The sequence below is a fragment of the Otolemur garnettii genome, unplaced genomic scaffold (assembly GCF_000181295.1).
Source record: "Otolemur garnettii isolate 467f Iridium unplaced genomic scaffold, OtoGar3 scaffold00046, whole genome shotgun sequence".
NCBI lineage: Eukaryota > Metazoa > Chordata > Mammalia > Primates > Galagidae > Otolemur > Otolemur garnettii.
In genome coordinates, this window is record NW_003852441.1 from 1,031,335 (window position 1) to 1,048,772 (window position 17,438).

Genomic DNA, 17,438 nt, shown 5'->3' on the forward strand with positions numbered 1-17,438 from the left:
AACACCCCCTGTGTGTTCATGTATTTGGTTGCTCGTGTCCCTCTCTACAAGGGACACGCGTCTGTCTTAGACCACGCTGTTCATGCTGCCTCACTGGGCAGCTTTCTCCATACCAGAGCGTCACATTACAAACGCACAGTTGTCAGCCCAGGCCCGTCGCGGGCTCGGAATGCAGCCCTGCGCCTTTAAATTCGGAGTGCGTCAACGAGTCCCGCCCCCGAGGGAGCGCGCCAGTAGGAGAGGGGGCGTAGCTTGTCTGTCATTGGCTGAACTGCACAGTATTTTGGAACGTGTATGCTGGAGTTGAGCGCTCCCATTGGAGCTAGGGCCTTCCTGTCTGCTTTCCTCCGGGGTCAGCGGCCGCCCCCCGGACCGTGGGCGTTCGGTTCCCGGGTCCTTCGCGTTCCATTCCGTAGCCGTCCTGGCTTGGGGGCCGGGTGGGCCCGCTGCGTCCTCCACTCCGTGCTCAGACTTCACGACGCAGGTACAGCCGGAGCGCCACGGGACGGCCGCCGGGGTCACCCATCCCAGGGCATGGCGCGCGTCCCGGATGGAGATGGGGGCGTGGCCCACGGTCACCGCCGGAGAAGGACAGGAGGGCTTGAGTTCCCAAGACCCGAGTTCGAATTCCAGACCTGCCCCTATCCGTTTCGAGCACTTTACTTGATTTCCCTGGGCTTCGGAGTCTTCCCCTGTGAACCGGGCTGCAACGGGCCCACCTAGGGGCTACTGCGGCCTGCTCAACCCTGGCCCAGGACAGGCAGGTTTGGCAGAGGAGAGGAAGGCCAGATGGCATTAGGGCTGGGCTGTGCGGTCTGGTTGTTTTTAACCGCCTGCGCTCTCTGCCCCTTCCTGGAGTTGAAAGGCTGCGGATTGGATCCTGCGCCACCCCTCCAAGGGCTGATTCCCAGTTTAGACAGGCAGAGGGTCTTTCAAACGCTTTACAGTTTGCAAAGTGGATTCCGGGTCCCAGCCGGGGCGGACTGCAGCATTGATACTCGTGTTCTGGATGAGGAAGCTGAAACTGGCTCTGGGGCTGTGGTGGGTCACCTGTCTGGCCTAGGACCGCCCGAGAGCCTATTTTATTTTTAGTGTGGGACGAATGTGCGAGTGTCTGGGCTGAGTCACCTAGTGCTTCAGTCTACAGCTACTCCAGGCAGTTTGTCACCTGGCAACTGAGCCCCTGGCACCCATTGCCTAGCAGGGAGGACAGAAGTCCTTGGTGCCCCAGTAGGCTGTGACCTCATGGTCATCTGCTGAAGCTTCCCCAGCAAGTCCCTTGCCTGGTGTCTGACAGGTGCCCCACACATCCCCCTCAATTCTCAGTGCCTGAGGACAGCATCTTCTGGCAGAACCTGAGGCTGGGGCTTGGCGGACTGGACCATGAGAGATGTCTGTCTCCACTTCCCTAGTGCCTGGCCCCACCCAGCCATACGCTGCAGGGTTGCTCACTCTCCTTGGGGCTGCCTCTTCCATTTTACAGATGAGCAAACAAGTTTGGGCTTCAGGCCCTCATCTTACTTTATTTGTTGCTTGGCCTCCTGGCAGCTGAGGACAACCCCTCAGCTCCCCACCCCGAGCAGTGCCCCAAGCCTGAGAGGCCCTGGGCAAGAATCTAGGTCAGTCTTTAGGGTTGCCCCTTGCAGTGGGGCTTCAGCCTTGGCTTGCACATGTCTGTTGGCCTCCCTGGGCCACCTGACCATCTCACTCTGCTTGTCCTCTCACTTGGTAGCTCTCTCTTTGGGGGCTGCCTTGTCAAGATTTGGGGCTTTGCCCCTGAGCTTCACACAGGTGCTCACCAAGGTCTAAGAGGCTCCCCCAGGCAGGGTATTTGGGACCCCAATTGCTGGTCCTTGGGCTTCCCCTGAGAGGTTATCAGGGAGGGCTGCTGTGTCTGGCCCCCATTAGGATCCACTGGAAGAGGCAGCCTCTGAGGACCCAGCCCTGTGGCTTGGGGTGGATCTGTCAGATTCTGGGACTGGGCAAGAATCTGGAGGTTTCGCATTTGTGGGTTTGAGACTTCACCGTTCACTGTGTCATTTGAGAGCCTGTAGCCCTGTAAAATCAGAGTGGTCACAATAAGACCCACCCATCTTTGGTGATATTGAGAGTCCTGAGAGGTGCAATGGAGGGAGTTGGGCCCCTTCCCCTACCTGCCACAAGGCTGTGTGAGCTCTTCTTTCCAGGGGTGGGTTGCTTGCAGTTTGGGGGGAAAGGGGTTGACAAATCAGCATCTCCTTACAATAAATGGGGGCTTGGAGCTCCAAAGCCCAAGCTCTAATCCCAGCCCTGTCTTGGGCCCCCAGGGCCTTGGTGTCCCCTCCTGTGAATGTTTCTGATGAGGTACTCTCAGCCCCCCAAAGTCTTGACTGTGTGTTACCTTAGCATGATGGGAGCCACAGCACCTCCCCAATCTGGCCGCCAACACCCTGAGCTATCCCTGCATTCTGGTTCTCTTACAGGCAAACCATGGCAGATTTCTCCCAGAAGCGGGGGAAGCGGCGTGGTGATGAGGGCCTGGGCAGCATGGTGGACTTCCTCCTGGCCAACGCCCGCCTGGTGCTGGGTGTGGGCGGAGCTGCCATGCTAGGCATTGCCACCCTGGCTGTGAAGCGGGTAAGAACAGGCAGAGTGGGCTCCCAGAAGAGGACGACAGGGTTGGGACCAGGGGGTACTGGGGACTGCCCAAGGCTGGTGCTGAGGCCCAGGGCACTTGCTTCTTCCCTGCACCCTGGTTTGCTTTGCCCTTGGGCATTGCCGTGGCTGCCTGGGCTTTAGATGTTCTGATCTGTGTCACTCTGCCTGCAGTTCATCGACAGGGCCACTAGCTCACAGGATAAGGATGACACCAAGGGGGACAGCTGGAAGGAACTGAGCCTGCTCAAGGCCACACCACACTTGCAGCCCCGGCCGCCCCCTGCTGCCCTCAGCCAGCCTGTGTTGCCCCTGGCTCCCTTGTCCTCTGTTCCAGGTGAGTGGCACCTCATCCCTTATGATGTGGTGGTAGCCTTTTGGTGGTCACATTCAGGGATACAGCCCAGGCTCTGCCACTGACAGACCTTGTGGCCCTACAAGAGTCTCTTACCTTCTCTGGGCATGGGCTCCTCAGACATTTAATGGGGACTGTGTTTCTTTGCCTTCCTACCAGAGTGAGGTGGCAGCACTGTGATAGTGGGGAGCCTCAGATGGGGAAACTGAGGCCTAGAAAGGGACAGGACCTGTGTCTCCTGTTTTGCATGAAGCTTTTGTAGCTGTAAGGCCAGAGTGATGGACTCTGAGACAGGTGCTCACCATTTGTGAGGACCTGAACTAAGTGCTTTCTCAGGTGTTTTGGGGTAGAGCTGTCACACAGCAGGGCACTGGGTATGGTTCTTTTAACACGTGGGCTGTTCAGACCAGTTCCTTGCCCCTTCACTCTGCAGAGGGGCCTGCAGACACTGGTCCTCAGACTCCACCTCAGCTTAGCTCCCCAGCACCGTTGTGCCTGACCTTCCAGGAGAAGCTGCTGGCATTCGAGAGGGATCACGTCATCATCCCTGCAGCCCAGGTGGCTTTGGCCAAACAGCTGGCTGGTGATATTGCTCTTGAGCTGCAGTCCTACTTGCAGAACAAGTTCCCAGAACTGCCCTTTGGGGCGCTTATGCCTGGGGGCCCTCTCTACGATGGGCTGCAGGCGGGGGCCGCTGACCACGTGCGTCTCCTGGTACCTCTGGTGTTGGAGCCTGGCCTGTGGAGCCTGGTACCAGGCACAGACACTGTGGCGAGGGACCCCCGCTGCTGGGCTGTGCGCAGGACTCAGCTAGAGTTCTGCCCCCGAGGGAGCAGCCCCTGGGACCGCTTCCTGGTGGGGGGCTACCTTTCCTCTCGAGTCCTGCTAGAGCTGCTCCGCAAGGCGTTGGCTGCCTCCATCAACTGGCCTGCCATCGGCAGCCTGCTCGGGTGCCTGATCCGGCCCAACTTGGCCTCGGAGGAGCTGCTGCTCGAGGTGCAGCACGTGCACCTGGAGCTCACAGTGGCTGTACTCATGGCTGTCATGGGTGCTGATGCTGATGGCCGCCTCCTCTTGGCCTGGCCCCTGGAGGGGCTGGCAGGTAACCTCTGGCTGCAGGATTTGTACCCAGTGGAGGCTGCCAGGCTGCAGGCCCTGGATGCCCATGACACTGGGACCCGCCGACGGCTGCTCCTCCTACTATGTGGTGTCTGTCGTGGCCACCTGGCCCTGGGGCGGCTGGGCCTGAGCCACCTGACCCAGGTGGTCCTACGTCTGGGGGAGGAAGATGTGGACTGGGATGAGGCAGCCTTGGGCCAGCGCTTTCTGCAGGCCCTGGAGCTGCTGCTTGGCAACCTGGAACAGGCCAGCCTTCCCTGCCACTTCAACCCCGACGTGAACCTCCTCAGCAGTTTACGTGAGGAGGAGATTGATGACATTGGCTACACGTTGTACAGTAGCTTACAGGCACCTGAGGGGCTGCTCTAGATGGCTGGGGATAGGGTGGCTGGCAAGTTTTTTGATGCTGGTGAACTGTACCTGACTCCTAGGGATTTGGAGCATGGGTTTCTCTTGCTTTTAGCCAAAAGAGAGTGCACTACTCCAAACCAGGGTATTAGTGTGTGCTTGGGCTGTGATCACCAGGATCTCTGAGCACAGAGAACTCAGGTCACCATCACTTGAGTGCAGTTGGGCTGCCCCGGCAACATGGAGTGCCAGCCATATACATAGCAGTCTCCTCCTCCCTTTGGAGTCAACCCCAGGACCTTGGGCTTGGTCCATCATCACCAGCAACAAATCCACTGACCAGACATGGCTCCTACCATCCTAGGCAGGGAAGAAAGCCAGCTCCATTTTTCTGCTGATTTAACACTTTCCTCGGGTACCAGCTCCAGGCGTAGCGGAGCTGAGGTGTGCGGTGCCTGGTAGTGTCATGTGTTCTGTTCCCTAGGGTCTGGGGTCACCTGGCATCACCAGAAGACACCTTTTAGCTTGTTGAAGGATGGTGATTTCCTCGTATCTTCTGTGCCATTAGTTTTCTTGTTCTTCTCGAGCTCCAAGGTAGGAGCTCAAGGTGACTTGCTGCCCACCTAATACCTCAAGGGAAGGTCCCCTTTCCCTCCAACTAGGTGAGTTTCCTCTTCAGGCAGCTGAGGGCCCGGGGAAAGCCTCTTCCTTGCTGGGGAAGCTGAGGCCCTGTGCTGCCTGCCTTGCCCACAGCAGGGGTGTCCCACTGTTGCTGCCCCTGCCCTGCTGGGGAGGAGAGGGTATGCTCCTCCCAGAGAGGCCTGGCCTGGCCTCCAGTGTGCCAAAGCAAGCTGCTTTCAGCTGCCATCTGCTCTGACTCAAGCCCAGCAGAGGTAGCAAAGGCCTAGAGGAGGAGCTTCCACCTTCCCTCTCCACCCCCCATCTTTGTGTCCTTGCTGAAACAAAACTATGCCTTGAAGAATGTGAACAAGAATAAAAGGAGAAAATTCTAATGTATGTGTAACTCATGCTGCTGAATAAGGGGGTCCTGGTGCTTTTGTATGGCTTTTTGGAGTTTTCTGGAAGTCCTGTGCTTGGCTTGGCAGCTTGGCAAGAGGGCGTGAGATCAGTTTGGAAGTAATCTGTTTGAGCTACTGTAACTGCCATCGACCAGGTAGCTTATAAACAGAAATTTCTTAGTTTTGGAGACTGGTAGTCCAAGATCAAGGCATGAACAGATTCCACATCCTGGTTCACAGGTGTCACCTAGCTGCATCCTCAGTGGAGGAGGGGGAAGGACAGAGCCCAACCCTGTGAGGTCCACTCTCAGGACCTAATCACCTCCCAGAGGTCCCTCTTCTTAAAACTATTATCAGCATACCGGGGTGGTGCCTGTGGCTCAAAAGGGTAGGGCGCCGGCCCCATATGCCAGAGGTGGTGGGACCCAGCCCTGGCCAAAAGAAAAGGATTTCAGCATACCTATTTGAGGGGGACATAAAACTTTAGTCCCTAACAAGTTATGTGGAAGGAAAATGTTAAAAGCTTTAAGTTAGCAATGGGAACCAAGGCTTTTATTTCTCACCAAAAGGCAGAACTGCCAAGCCCAAAGCCTACAGTCCCAGGCTGCTCCCACCTGCTGTCTTTCTGGGATTGGTAGGGGTAACCACGGTCCTCCAGGTGGGCTCCATCAGTTCTGTTTTTTCCACCTCCCTTGCCTCTCATTGTAGCCTCACAAGTGGGGACAGACTCACCCTCCCTGTGCAGGTGAGAAGCCAGAGCATTTCAGCATCCCCTAGGAGCCAAAGTCTAGCTCACTTCCTGTCACCACAGTTGACGGACGAGGCCTAAGCAGGGTGCTGGGCCATGGGAGGCTGTGGCACCCCCAGCTGCTCTCTTTAGCCCTTCCCACATCATTGTATCTTCTCATGGGACTCTTCTACCCCTGCCATTTGTGGGGAGGACAGCGTGGGACAGACAGGATGGTGACAGAGGCCCCAGGGCTCTGTATAGATGTTAACAGCAAAGGTCAAGGGGTGGGAAACAGGCTGAGCTAAGGTTTGTTGCAGACACTGTCAGGAGCTGCCCTTGCTTTAAGCCAGTGGCATTTTGAGTCATTTTACTGACAGAGTGTCCAGGAGGGAGCAGCCTGGGCAGAGCCAGTGCTTGGTCCTCTCATCTATAAAATGAAGCTCAAGGAATACACAGGTAGCTGTGAGGATTAACTGGGGTGGCAGTACCCCATATACCAAGGATGATGAGTTCAAACCCAGCCCCAGACAGCTAAAACAGCAGTGCAACTGCAATGAAAATAATCAGGCATTGTGGTGGGCACCTGTAGCCCCAGTAACTCAGGAGGCTGAGGCAAGAGAATTGCCCTAGCCCAACAGCTGTGATACCACAGCACTCTACCGAGGGCAACAAAGTAAAACTGTCTCAAAAAAAAAAAAAAAAAAAAACCCAAAAGTGAAAAATAAAAACTCTTTTAAGTGTCTGTGCCACTTTCTCATTAGAAGGCTCCTCGGAGTGAACAGCATTCAAATGTTGCTGAGATCCTGATGGAACTTGTCACAGGAGCAGAGCAGAAAGGTCACAGTGGTTGGGTCCGGGAAATGACAATGCAGCCCCTGCCACCCATGCTGCCCGTTATTGCAATTTCCAACGTTTCTCTCCTAAGGTTTTGTTACTTTGGAATGGGAGAATGGAAGTGTCAATTCATACTCCCACCAGTGGTGCAGAGGCTGATTCATCACTTGCTCCATGGAAAAGCAGTCACTCCAAAGGCAGCCTGAGGAGCCCTCACGTGCAGAGACCTTCCTGGCCCAAGCCCCCTGGAGCACCACTGCCTAGAAGCCAGTGTCCAGGCACATGAGAGTCGGCCCAGACTTTGACCATACAGATCCTTACTTCCACCTGCCTTCAAGGTGGTGATCCTTCAAGAGGTAAATAATGGGCCTGGAGTCACACTTGACACCCATGCCTGCAAGGGTTCTAGGGAAGGGCAATGGCTGGGAGTCGAGTGAGACTTGCTCTGCCTCATCTCAAAGGAGGGGCCCTGAACCTGGCACACTATGCCCATAACATTTGCATTTTTCTGACGTTTTTCTTTTGCAATCAGAAATAGTCTTAAAAAGAAATTGAGGAAGCTAAGGCTGTGTGGATAAAGCCAAGGTGCGCAGGAATAAAGTGCCATGGCTGCAATCTGCCCACCTCTACTGCTCACACCCCAGTGCACCTCAAGGCTAATGGCAGGCAGGGAGGTCAGACTCATGCTCACTTGCTTATGTGGGTTCAGATTGCAGGCTGGACCCTGACACTCCTCCCAGTGTGAGCTGGTGGTCCTAGGTAGGTGGATGGTTACGACTCCGGTGAGCAAGCTGAACTGGGACCACCTTTGTGTTCTAGTCTAAGACATCTGGATACCGAACAGTACAGCTAAATTTGAACCCCGAGTTCTTGGCTGCATCCTAAGAAGAGAATTCATCACAGTGGGCAGTGGGGATCTCTGCCCGGCATCATGAAAGTTGGCATCCCCAGATGTGGGCACCAGCACTGCTGGCCACATGGAACCTGGCTCCAGGGGAGTGGCTGGCTGGGACTACGTTTCAAGGCCAGCTCAGACACTTAACCCATCAGAGCCTTGATTTCCTCCATAAAATAGAGAAGGCAGCCAGGAAGGTAAAATCATATTGACTCCCTGGCAGTGCCCAGTCTTGGTTGGGCCCTGCAAGGGAAGTTTCATTTTCATCTCCTCAGCCTTGCATTGCACATTGTAGGAGATAGGTTCAGTAAGGATTAAAAACCTTTCCAATCAATTGTCTGCTAGAGTTTCTTGTTGCTCTGCATACTGCTAACCTGAGTGGACTGTCAGGTTTTCTTCTTTTCTTTGAGAGACAGAGTCTCACTTTATCGCCCCTGGTAGAGTGCTGTGTGGTGTTACAGCTCACAGCAACCTCCAACTCCTGGGCCTAGGCGATTCTCTTGCCTCAGCCTCCCAAGTACCTAGGACCACAGGCACCCGCCAATTTTTTGTTGCAGTTTGTCCAGGGCTGGCTTTGACCCAACCACCCTTGGTATATGGGGCTGGTTCCCTACTACTGAGCCCAGAGGTGCCACCCATCAGGCCGGGTTCTAATTCTCACCAAGAGCCTTACAACTAAAGTACACATTACAGATCGGCAGCTGGGCTCCAGGGATGAAGGCACATACCCAGGGTGGCAGAGTGGGCTGGGTGGTTGGGGGCCATGCCTAGGTCTGTCCATGGTATAGCCCAATCCTGCAGTTCAGTCTTTTTTTTTTTTTTTGACAGAGTCTGATTCTGTCACCTTGGGTACAGTGCCATGGCATCATCATAGCTCACTGCAACCTCAAAGTCTTAGGCTTAAGCAATCCTCTTGCTTCAGCCTTCTGAGTAGCTGAGACTACAGGTGCCTGTCACAATGTTCAGCTAATTTTCCTGTTTCTAGTAGAGAGGGTCTTGCTCTTGCTCAGGCTGATCTCAAACTCTTGAGCTCAAGGGATCCTTCTGCCTTGGCCTCCCAGAGTACTGGGATTGCAGGGTGAGACACACACTCTGCCTCAGTTCATAGTCTTGACACACAAAAGAGCTGCCTGTGGATACTGGAAAGATGGCTTGCCCGCAGTTCAGCGGTTAGGGTGCCAGCCACACACACTGAGGTTGGCAGGTTCTGGGCGTTGTGGCGGGTACTGTAGCCCCAGTTACCTGGGAGGCTGAGGCAAGAGAATCACTTAAGCCCAAGAGTTTGAGGTTGTTATGAGCTGTGATGCCACAGTATTCTACCAAAGGCAATACAGTAAGACTCTATCTCAAGAAAAAAAAAAAAAGAAACTGGAAAGATGTAAAAAACCAAGTATCCCCCTGGTATCCAGAATCCATGAAGAACTCCTACAACTGAAGAACAGAAAAACAATCCAATTTAAAAATGGGTAAAGGACTCAAATAGACACTTCTTCAAAGAACATATACCAATGGCTAGTAAGTCCACAAAGAGATGGTCAATGTCATTAGATAAATGCGTGTCAGAATCACAGGAGATGCCACTTCTCACCCACTAAGACGGCAATGACACAAGCCAAGCAAAGGGAAAACAGGGAGATGAGTGACTCTTCTCAGCAATGGCTATAGTCATGTTTGAGTCCTGGGTAGAAGGTCACTGTCCAGCAGAGCTGACCTTCCCTAGAGTGATCTGGACCTTGTCCTCTTTAACACGTCCGGGAAGCTACAACACTTCCTCAGTTTCCAGGACAATGAATGGCCACCTGGTCCTAGTTAACTCATTTCCTAAGATGAAGGGAACAGGTCTGAGGAAGTGACCCTCACTACCCTACCCTGCCCTCATCTGTTCTGAGGACAAAAGGGACGAGTATGTCCAGGCTGGTGGCAAAGGCTGCACTTCCGGGGTTTCTTGGCTGTAGACGCTGTGTCTGAGGAATTGGCTCGTGATCTTTTGCTTCTGCCCTCGGGCCCCTGGGTTCTTCCTCTACCCTGCTGCCAGGGTGGGACTCCAGAAGTCCCTGTGGGAAGAATTAGGGAAAGACTGAATTTATAACTGACACACTGAAGTGGCAAGAAATCCAAGACACAGTGCAGGGTAGAGGGTGTCCCAACATAGTCACATGTACCTCACAGGCCAAGCCTCCCTCATTCTAGTAAGGTCAATACAATGTATTTACCATCTAGAGTAGCCTGATGCCTCTCCTAAAGAAGCTCAAGCTCCTGGAGACACTGCTTCACACTGCCCTGGTAAGGGGGTACTGATGTCACTGTAATGGATCTTTGTTAAGAGGTGGGAACCTAGACTTGGCTCCTTAGCTTAGCAGTTAGGGTGCCAGCCACATACACCAAGGCTGGTGGGTTGGAACCTGGCCCCGGCCTGCTAAATGACAACCGCAACAAAAAAATAGCCAGGCGTTATGTGGTGCGCCTGTAGTCCCAGTTACTTGGGAGGCTGAGGCAAGAGAATCACTTAAGCCCAAGAGGAGGTTCTGTGAGCTGTGACACCATAGCACTCTACCAAGGATGACACAGTGAGACTGTCAAAAAAAAAAAAAAGGTAGAAATCCAAGCAGACAGCCGGCCTCTGGTGACCTGTAGCCTACTCCCCATCTGCCTACGAAGGGACCTGAGGTCTGAACCCTGCCAGTCCCAAGCAGGTCTCTTGGTGTCAGCTGCCCAACAATCCATTGGGTAGCCTGGAGGTCAGACACCACTTCTAAGTGAGAAGTGAAGTGGCCCTGGCGTATCTGCAGTGTGTAGGCCAGACTGCTCTTAGGCTGAAAATGTGGGTCTGTCACAGTGACACTGTCTCTGGTTTCTACAGCACCAGCAGGTGGCTCTAAGGCAGGGGTCCTCAAACTTTTAAAATAGGGGGCCAGTTCACTGTCCCTTGGCCCGTTGGAGGCTGGACTGTGGGCCCTGGGATGAGTCGGCCTACTAAGCAGGACAGGCAGCGGTGGCAAAAACACCAGGCAGGCTGCATGTGGCCCGCGGGCCATAGTTTGAGGACGCCTGCAAGGCCTACATGTTTATCAAGCCTCTGGGTGCCAGTTTCCATGATACCCATTTTTGGAACACTGGCTCAAGCTGTATAACCCTCACCAGGTTCCTAAATATTACCAATCAGTCTGTTCATCTAAGAAATGAGACTGCTGGTAATAATCCTGCAAGGACTGGGCAGACCTACGTTCAATCTTGGACTCTGTCACTGTGTGACCCTGTGCAAAGGCACTTGGTCGTCTGGGCCCCACCTTCCTCACCTATAACTCTGTGAGCACAACGCTCATCTGAAGAGGATGAAGGAGAGTATATGTGAAGCACACTTAGCACAAGCTGGGCACACAGCCACTCTAACAGTTACACTTCAAGCTGGAATGAGGACTGTGTGTTCATCACCTTGCTGAAAGTGAGGACACAAAGGCACAAAGCAGCCCAGGTGGCCTTCCTGATCCCACATGACACTGCCCTGCCTTCTCTCTACTGTCTCTGGTCTCTGAGGTGGGGACACTGTGAATGCCCAAGGCAGGGGCCTGCCTGCCACTCTAGGCCTCACCTGGGGCCATGTTCTCATCAACCCACTGGAAAAAGCCGCACTGGTGCTCTCTTGGCTTGGCACATGTGTGGAACTGGCGCCCCTTGTTGGGCCCATCCTTCTGGACAGTCCGTGTTATGGCTGGCTGGCTGCAGAGGCAGGACACGCTACCACTGCTATCACCAGGGCTGGCGAACCCACCCAGGTGGCTCCCTGAGCCTGGCAGTCGTCCCAGGGAGCTGCCTGCGGGTCTTGGTACTGGAACAGGAAGCCCTTCTCCTTGCAGGTGGCTACTACTGTCTGCCCACAGGAAGAAGTTGCAGCTGTTCCCGCTGCACTTATAGAATTGCCGGCCCTGGTTGGGGCCCTCCTTACGGACAGTGAGCAGCACAGCCTCCTGCCCACAGTTGCAGGTCACGGAATTGCCTTCACCAGTGGCAGTGGGTGGTGGGAGGGTCTGAGTCGGAGCCTTTGAGGGCCCAGTCTGTCTGAGGCCAGGTAGGGGGTAGCCGTCCCGGTTGCTATCCATCCTGTTCAGGCACTGGCTAGCCTGCAGGTGGCTGGAGGGCTGGCTATCTCTGGGAGGGCCTCGTGAGAATCTTAGGTCCAGGGTCTCCCTCAGAGTCTCATCACATCCGCCAATGCAGCCGACAAACTCCAGAGGCATGGTTGGGGGAAGGCTGCCACGCTTAAACTTGAACTTCAACCTGGTGAGGCCAGGAGATGAGACAAAAATTAACAACAAGGTGCCAGCATTTCCCTGCTCCAGCCCTAGACCACACCACCCCTCACACTCCAGGAAGCCCATGTGAGGCCCTCATCAGTCCCCTAGACTCCCCAAGTCATCACAGAGGGAAGCAGTGCAGACGACATCCAAGGGCCTTGGCCAAGAACTCAGTGAAGTCACATCTGACAGGCCCCACCCCTCTGTGCCAGCCGCCCTCTAAGTGTGATTCCAGGGCCCCTGAGCACTCCTAAGCCCTTTCAAGGGGAGGTCAGGAACTATTTTATAACAATGCTGAGAAGTCATGTCTGTATCGCACTTGTTCTTCCCTGTGTGTGCTCTAGAATTTTCCAGAGGTTACAGCACATACAATAACTCAACAGATTGTGGAGGCAGATATGGAAAACAGGAATGTTATTATAAAAACCAAGTTAGTTATCTATGTTAGTACGTAATGTAGTTATTGTAAATGAATAACTATTTTAAAAGACATCGCCAGGCTCGGTGCCTATGGCTCAAGTGGCTAAGGTACCAATCACATACACCTGAGCTGGGGGGTTTGAATCCAGCCTGGGCCCGCCAAACAACGACGGCTGCAACCAAAAAATAGCTGGGCATTGTGGCAGATCCCTGTAGTCCTAGCTACTTGGGAGGCGGAGGCAGGAGAATCACTTGAGCCTAAGAGTTGGAGGTTGCTATGAGCTGTGATGCCACGGCACTCTACCCAGGGCAACAGCTTCAAACTCTGTCTCAAAAAATGAAAAATAAAAAAATAAAAAATAAAAGATGTCTCCACTTTAACTGTGAATATGGTATAAACTAATAAATGACCCATGACAAAGCTCTGTGGGCTCCTCAATGATTTTTCAGGGAGCGAGGGGTCCAGTGATCAAGTAGTCTAAAAGCCACTATCCTACACCAGGGCTCTTCATTTTCAACGTGTCATTTCCTGAGCCCAGTGCAGCTATGATCTATCTGGGGAGGGTAGGGAAAGGGGCCCTCCTGGCTGGGGACATGCCATCTGGAGCCTTTTCTTAGGCTGGGCTGAGTTAGGGACGGCATGAAACACAGCAGAAGTGGCCCGGGCCAGGTGACCTGGCTGCTGCTAACTGCAACTGGAACCCTGTGGGGCCTCAAAGTGAGATTCCCAGGGACTCACTTCCCAGAGGAAGGCAAAGATGGGCACACACTCACTGAGAGGTGGTCCCGACACGCCACCCGGCTCACCTGTACACAGGCTGCGGGTGACAGACTGGACACACGCTGCCATCCCTGCTGACCTCCAGCACCGAGTCAGGAAACCACAGGGCTGCTCGACACTCCGGGAAACCAATGCAGCTAAGGTAGAACCTGGGGACATGGCTTTAGGTCAGACCACGTCACTGGGTACACAGGCACTGATGCTGAACGACTCAGAAAAAGAAGCCTATTTATTCCAACTTCTCTAAAAATGAAGGTGTGAATGCTGAGCCTGCTTTGTACTTAAACTAACAACCAACCAAGCAGGAGAGGCTCTTTCTACCACCTGCCAGTTTGGGGCATGGCCAGCACAACCTCTGGTTTGCAGGCGAGTAAACAGAGGCTTGGAGTGCTCTGGAAAGCTGCTCAAAAACATGCATGAAAGGAGGAGCCACACTGGGAGGCATCTGCTGCCAGGGGCCTGGCACCCAGCGCCCACGCCACTTGGTGTTCCTGGTCAACACATCTCAATTCCTTCCAGTCATGAAACTTCAGGGTCTGACGAGTCCACATGCACATCACTTAGAATACCTCTGAGTGTGCCTGGGTATGGCTAGACAGGAAAAACCAACACTAAACCCCAATTACTTAAATAGGAAATTCACAAACTGAGAGATGGAAGTTATCAGATGAACCCTGTTGTGCTAATCCCACAAGACAATTTCCAGACTCTGAGAAGCATTCCTTCGTTATCAAGTACCTGGAGAATGCAGAGCTAAAAAAACAACAGCCTTTCCCTTTATGTTCCAGTGATCACTGATCCAGTAACCTACTGACGTGGCAAAGAAAACCATCGGCAGCATTTACTGCACACTGAAATATGTGCCCAGATTCTGGGCTGAGCCTAGAGTGGCACTGGCTGCTGTCTACGAGTGGTACGAGCCCTGCCAACTTGCTTCCAGGCCTAGCCCACAGTCCTCCTACTCCTGAGAGCTGGAGGGTGCCTTCTCTTCATCCAGGCCAGCCAGTCCCCTGGCAGCTGGAAGCAAGGCAGGAAACCTCCTTCCTCATTCAGCAGCAGGCAGGCAGCACAATGTTGCAGGTCAGGCAAGGGCAAAGGGCCCTGAAGTCCTGGGTTCAAACTCTGCCTTTACTGCTTGCCAGGGTTGTCTGACTTTGAATAGTGCCCCAGACCCAGTAAGCCTCAGTTTTCACTTTAAAAAACAGGGAAAAGGGGGCAGCACCTGTGGCTCAAGGAGTAGGGTGCCAGCCCCATACACCGGGGGTGGTTGGGTTCAAGCCCGGCGCCAGCCAAAACTGCAAAAAACCAAAACCAAAGCAAGGAAAAAAGGCCAGGTGTGGTGGCTCACGCCTATAATCCTAGCACTCTGGGAGACTGAGGCAGGAGGATTGCTTCAGGTCAAGAGTTTGAGACCAACCTGAGCAAGAGCAAGACTGCATCTTTACAAAAACAGAAAAAATTAGCTGGGCACGGTGCACGCCTGCAGTCCTAGCTACTTGGGTAGCTGAGGAGGATCACTTGAACCCAAAGGTGTAAGGTTGCAGTGAGCTATGATGATGTCATTGTACTCCATCAGTAAGTGCCAGACCCCGTCTGCAAAACAATGGCAGGGGGTGGGGTGGGGTGGGGAATCCTTGCTATGCAGGATCCAGAGTGGTTATGCAGATGGAGGAAGATAATGTTTACAGAGCACCTTGTATTATGCCAGTGAGGGACAGCCAGTTGCCACCTCTTTTCCAGCACGTCTTTCCCTGTCAATCTCCTCCAGTGGCCAGTCACTAGCTTGGACAACCAGGCCAAACTAGGCAATCTAATCTGGGGATAAACTGCCCATTCAGATCTAGTACACTGAAAACTGTGTACTAGAATTAAGTACACAGGAATTAAGCTTCCCAGGCCCAATTCACAACAAGTACTTGGTGAACACTTCCAATGATCTGGCGATATGCTGTACAATCTTTTGTTTTTGAAACAGAGTCTTACTCTTTTTCATCCTGGGTAGAGTGCCGTGGCATCATAGTTCACAAAACCCTCAAACTCTTGGGCTCAAGTGATCCTCTTGCCTCAGCCTCCTGAGTAACTGGGACTATAAGTGCCTACCACTATGTCTGACTAGTTTTCCTATTTTTAGTAGAAAAGGGGGTCTCACTTTTGCTCAGGCTGGTCTGGAACTCTTGAGCTCAAGCATTCTACTTGCCTCGGCCTCCCAGAGTGCTAGGATTACAGCTGTGAGCCACCATGTCCCATCCTGATGTATAGTCTTGGTCCTTTTCATCAAATCTTTATCCTTAACACAGCTTGTGAGGAAACTACCACTGGCCTTGTTTTATGAAAGAAGAATTTGGGGCTCAGAGTCACTAAATATATGCTTTAGGCCACAAAGCTTACTTCAGAGAGAAGTGAGATTTAAACTCACGTCTATCTGGATCTGAAGCTCATCTTCCTCCACCATTCACTACACATTGGGTAAATGATGTCCCACCCAGGGTGGACCAAAAAACCCATTATCACTCAGTCTCTCACCTCCTTTGAATTCCTGGAGCACTGCACACTTCAACTGTGCTATCCTTTTTTTTTTTGCATTTTTTTGGCTGGGGCTGGGTTTGAACCTGCCACCTCCAGCATATGGAGCCGGCACCCTACCCTTTTTGAGCCACAGGTGCTGCTCCAACTGTGCTATCCTTTTAGTCCAATACCTGGCTGGGGCTACAAAGCAGGGCAGTCTTTAACTAATCTATGAAAATAAAATAGCAGGGCTTTTCAGAGACCTGCCCAGCTGACAGCAGGTGCTGGGGAACAGAGGCAGGGGAGAAGCCAGGACACTGACCCACCGCTCTTCTTAGTCTTGAGAACCATGTCCTTGTTGCACTGTGGACACTTTCTGACGGGCTCTGGCATGGTTGGGTAGATCTCTTCCTGCTGGGCCACCTCTGCTCCTTCCCCAAAGTACTGGGCCAAGGCCTCATCCAACCTGAAGAAAAGGCAAAGACACATACCAACCAGCCATCACTGCAAACCACTCACAACATTCTGATGTCTACACAGCATGTATGACCTTGAAACCAGCTGGTCAGTAGGCCACAGGCCTACTGAAGAGAACAGAGGCAGAGAGAAGAGAACGAGCTCACCACAGAAGCCTGGCTCCTGGCTAGTACGTGGGAGGAGTCTAGCTATAGGCAGATAATTCTGTCTTGTCACGGGCCCCAAAGTACACAAGTAGAACCACACAGGGTCTACACATAAACGCCCAAAGTATCTGTCTGCCTTAAGTTTAAACCAGTGCATGTATTTCTTTTCAAAATTAGTGTCACGTACTCTGAAAGGCAGGAACAACTAAATTTACTTCCTATGATACTCACAACACACTTCTGATATCAGATGTGTGTTTTTTTACCACACACTAAACAATCCCCCAGCAGACACTAGCTGAGTATCTTCTGATTCAATTCAATTCTGACACTACATACCTGGAGACTGTCCCACAATTAAAGGGTCAGTCACAAATCCCAGTCTGTGACCTGTGGTTCTGTCCAACCAGTTATAAACTAGAAGGTCCCCAGGACTACCACTTGGATGGAGTTAACTCACTAGAGAAACACTTTATTTACACTTGTCCATTTATTACAAAAGAAACAGATAAAACCAGATGGAAGAGACATACAGGGAGGCATGTGGGAGCGGGTGTGGAGCTTCAAAGCCCTTTCGGGAACACCACCCTCTAGGAACCTCCACATATTCAGCTATTTAGGAGCTCCCCAAATCCAGACCACGTGGGTTCTCATGGCGGCTTTCTTACTCAGGCATGACTAATAAATCACTGGGCATTGGTGATAAACCTAACTTCTAGCCCCTCCCCTCAGAGATGGGGGTGGGTGGGACCAAAAGTCCCAACTTTCTGATAACATGGTTGGATCCCAGGCAACCACCCCCAACCTGAGGCTGTCTAGGAGTCCCCAGCCCTCAGTCACCACATTAGGAGACAAAAAAAGCTTTGGAGTTTTTTTTTTTTTT

General features: G+C 52.9%; 2 protein-coding genes across 2 annotated transcripts in view; one reads left to right on the forward strand and one right to left on the reverse strand.

Moving 5' to 3' along the window:
- Positions 1-386: 386 nt before the first annotated feature.
- Positions 387-5,473, forward strand: MIEF2 (mitochondrial elongation factor 2). The gene is made up of 4 exons (XM_003791046.3): positions 387-484; positions 2,463-2,616; positions 2,809-2,971; positions 3,423-5,473. The coding sequence occupies exons 2-4, from the start codon at positions 2,470-2,472 to the stop codon at positions 4,475-4,477; spliced, it is 1,365 nt and encodes a 454-aa protein (XP_003791094.1). The 5' UTR covers positions 387-484; positions 2,463-2,469; the 3' UTR covers positions 4,478-5,473.
- Positions 5,474-9,324: 3,851 nt separating this feature from the next.
- The window catches only part of TOP3A (DNA topoisomerase III alpha), a 33,834-nt gene continuing 25,720 nt past the window's right edge, over positions 9,325-17,438 (reverse strand). The window contains 4 exon segments of the mRNA XM_003791047.3: positions 9,325-9,988; positions 11,524-12,209; positions 13,454-13,576; positions 16,255-16,398. Coding sequence (XP_003791095.1) covers positions 9,810-9,988; positions 11,524-12,209; positions 13,454-13,576; positions 16,255-16,398 — 1,132 coding nt within the window. The 3' untranslated portion in view covers positions 9,325-9,809.

What these genes read in the sequence shown, in the direction of transcription:
- MIEF2 (XM_003791046.3), top strand. Translation starts at nt 2,470, where the DNA reads ATGGCAGATTTCTCCCAGAAGCGGGGGAAGCGGCGTGGTGATGAGGGC. An exon ending in CCACCCTGGCTGTGAAGCGG is followed by an intron (nt 2,617 to 2,808) that starts GTAAGAACAGGC and finishes CTCTGCCTGCAG; the next exon opens with TTCATCGACAGGGCCACTAG. An exon ending in TCCCTTGTCCTCTGTTCCAG is followed by an intron (nt 2,972 to 3,422) that starts GTGAGTGGCACC and finishes TTCACTCTGCAG; the next exon opens with AGGGGCCTGCAGACACTGGT.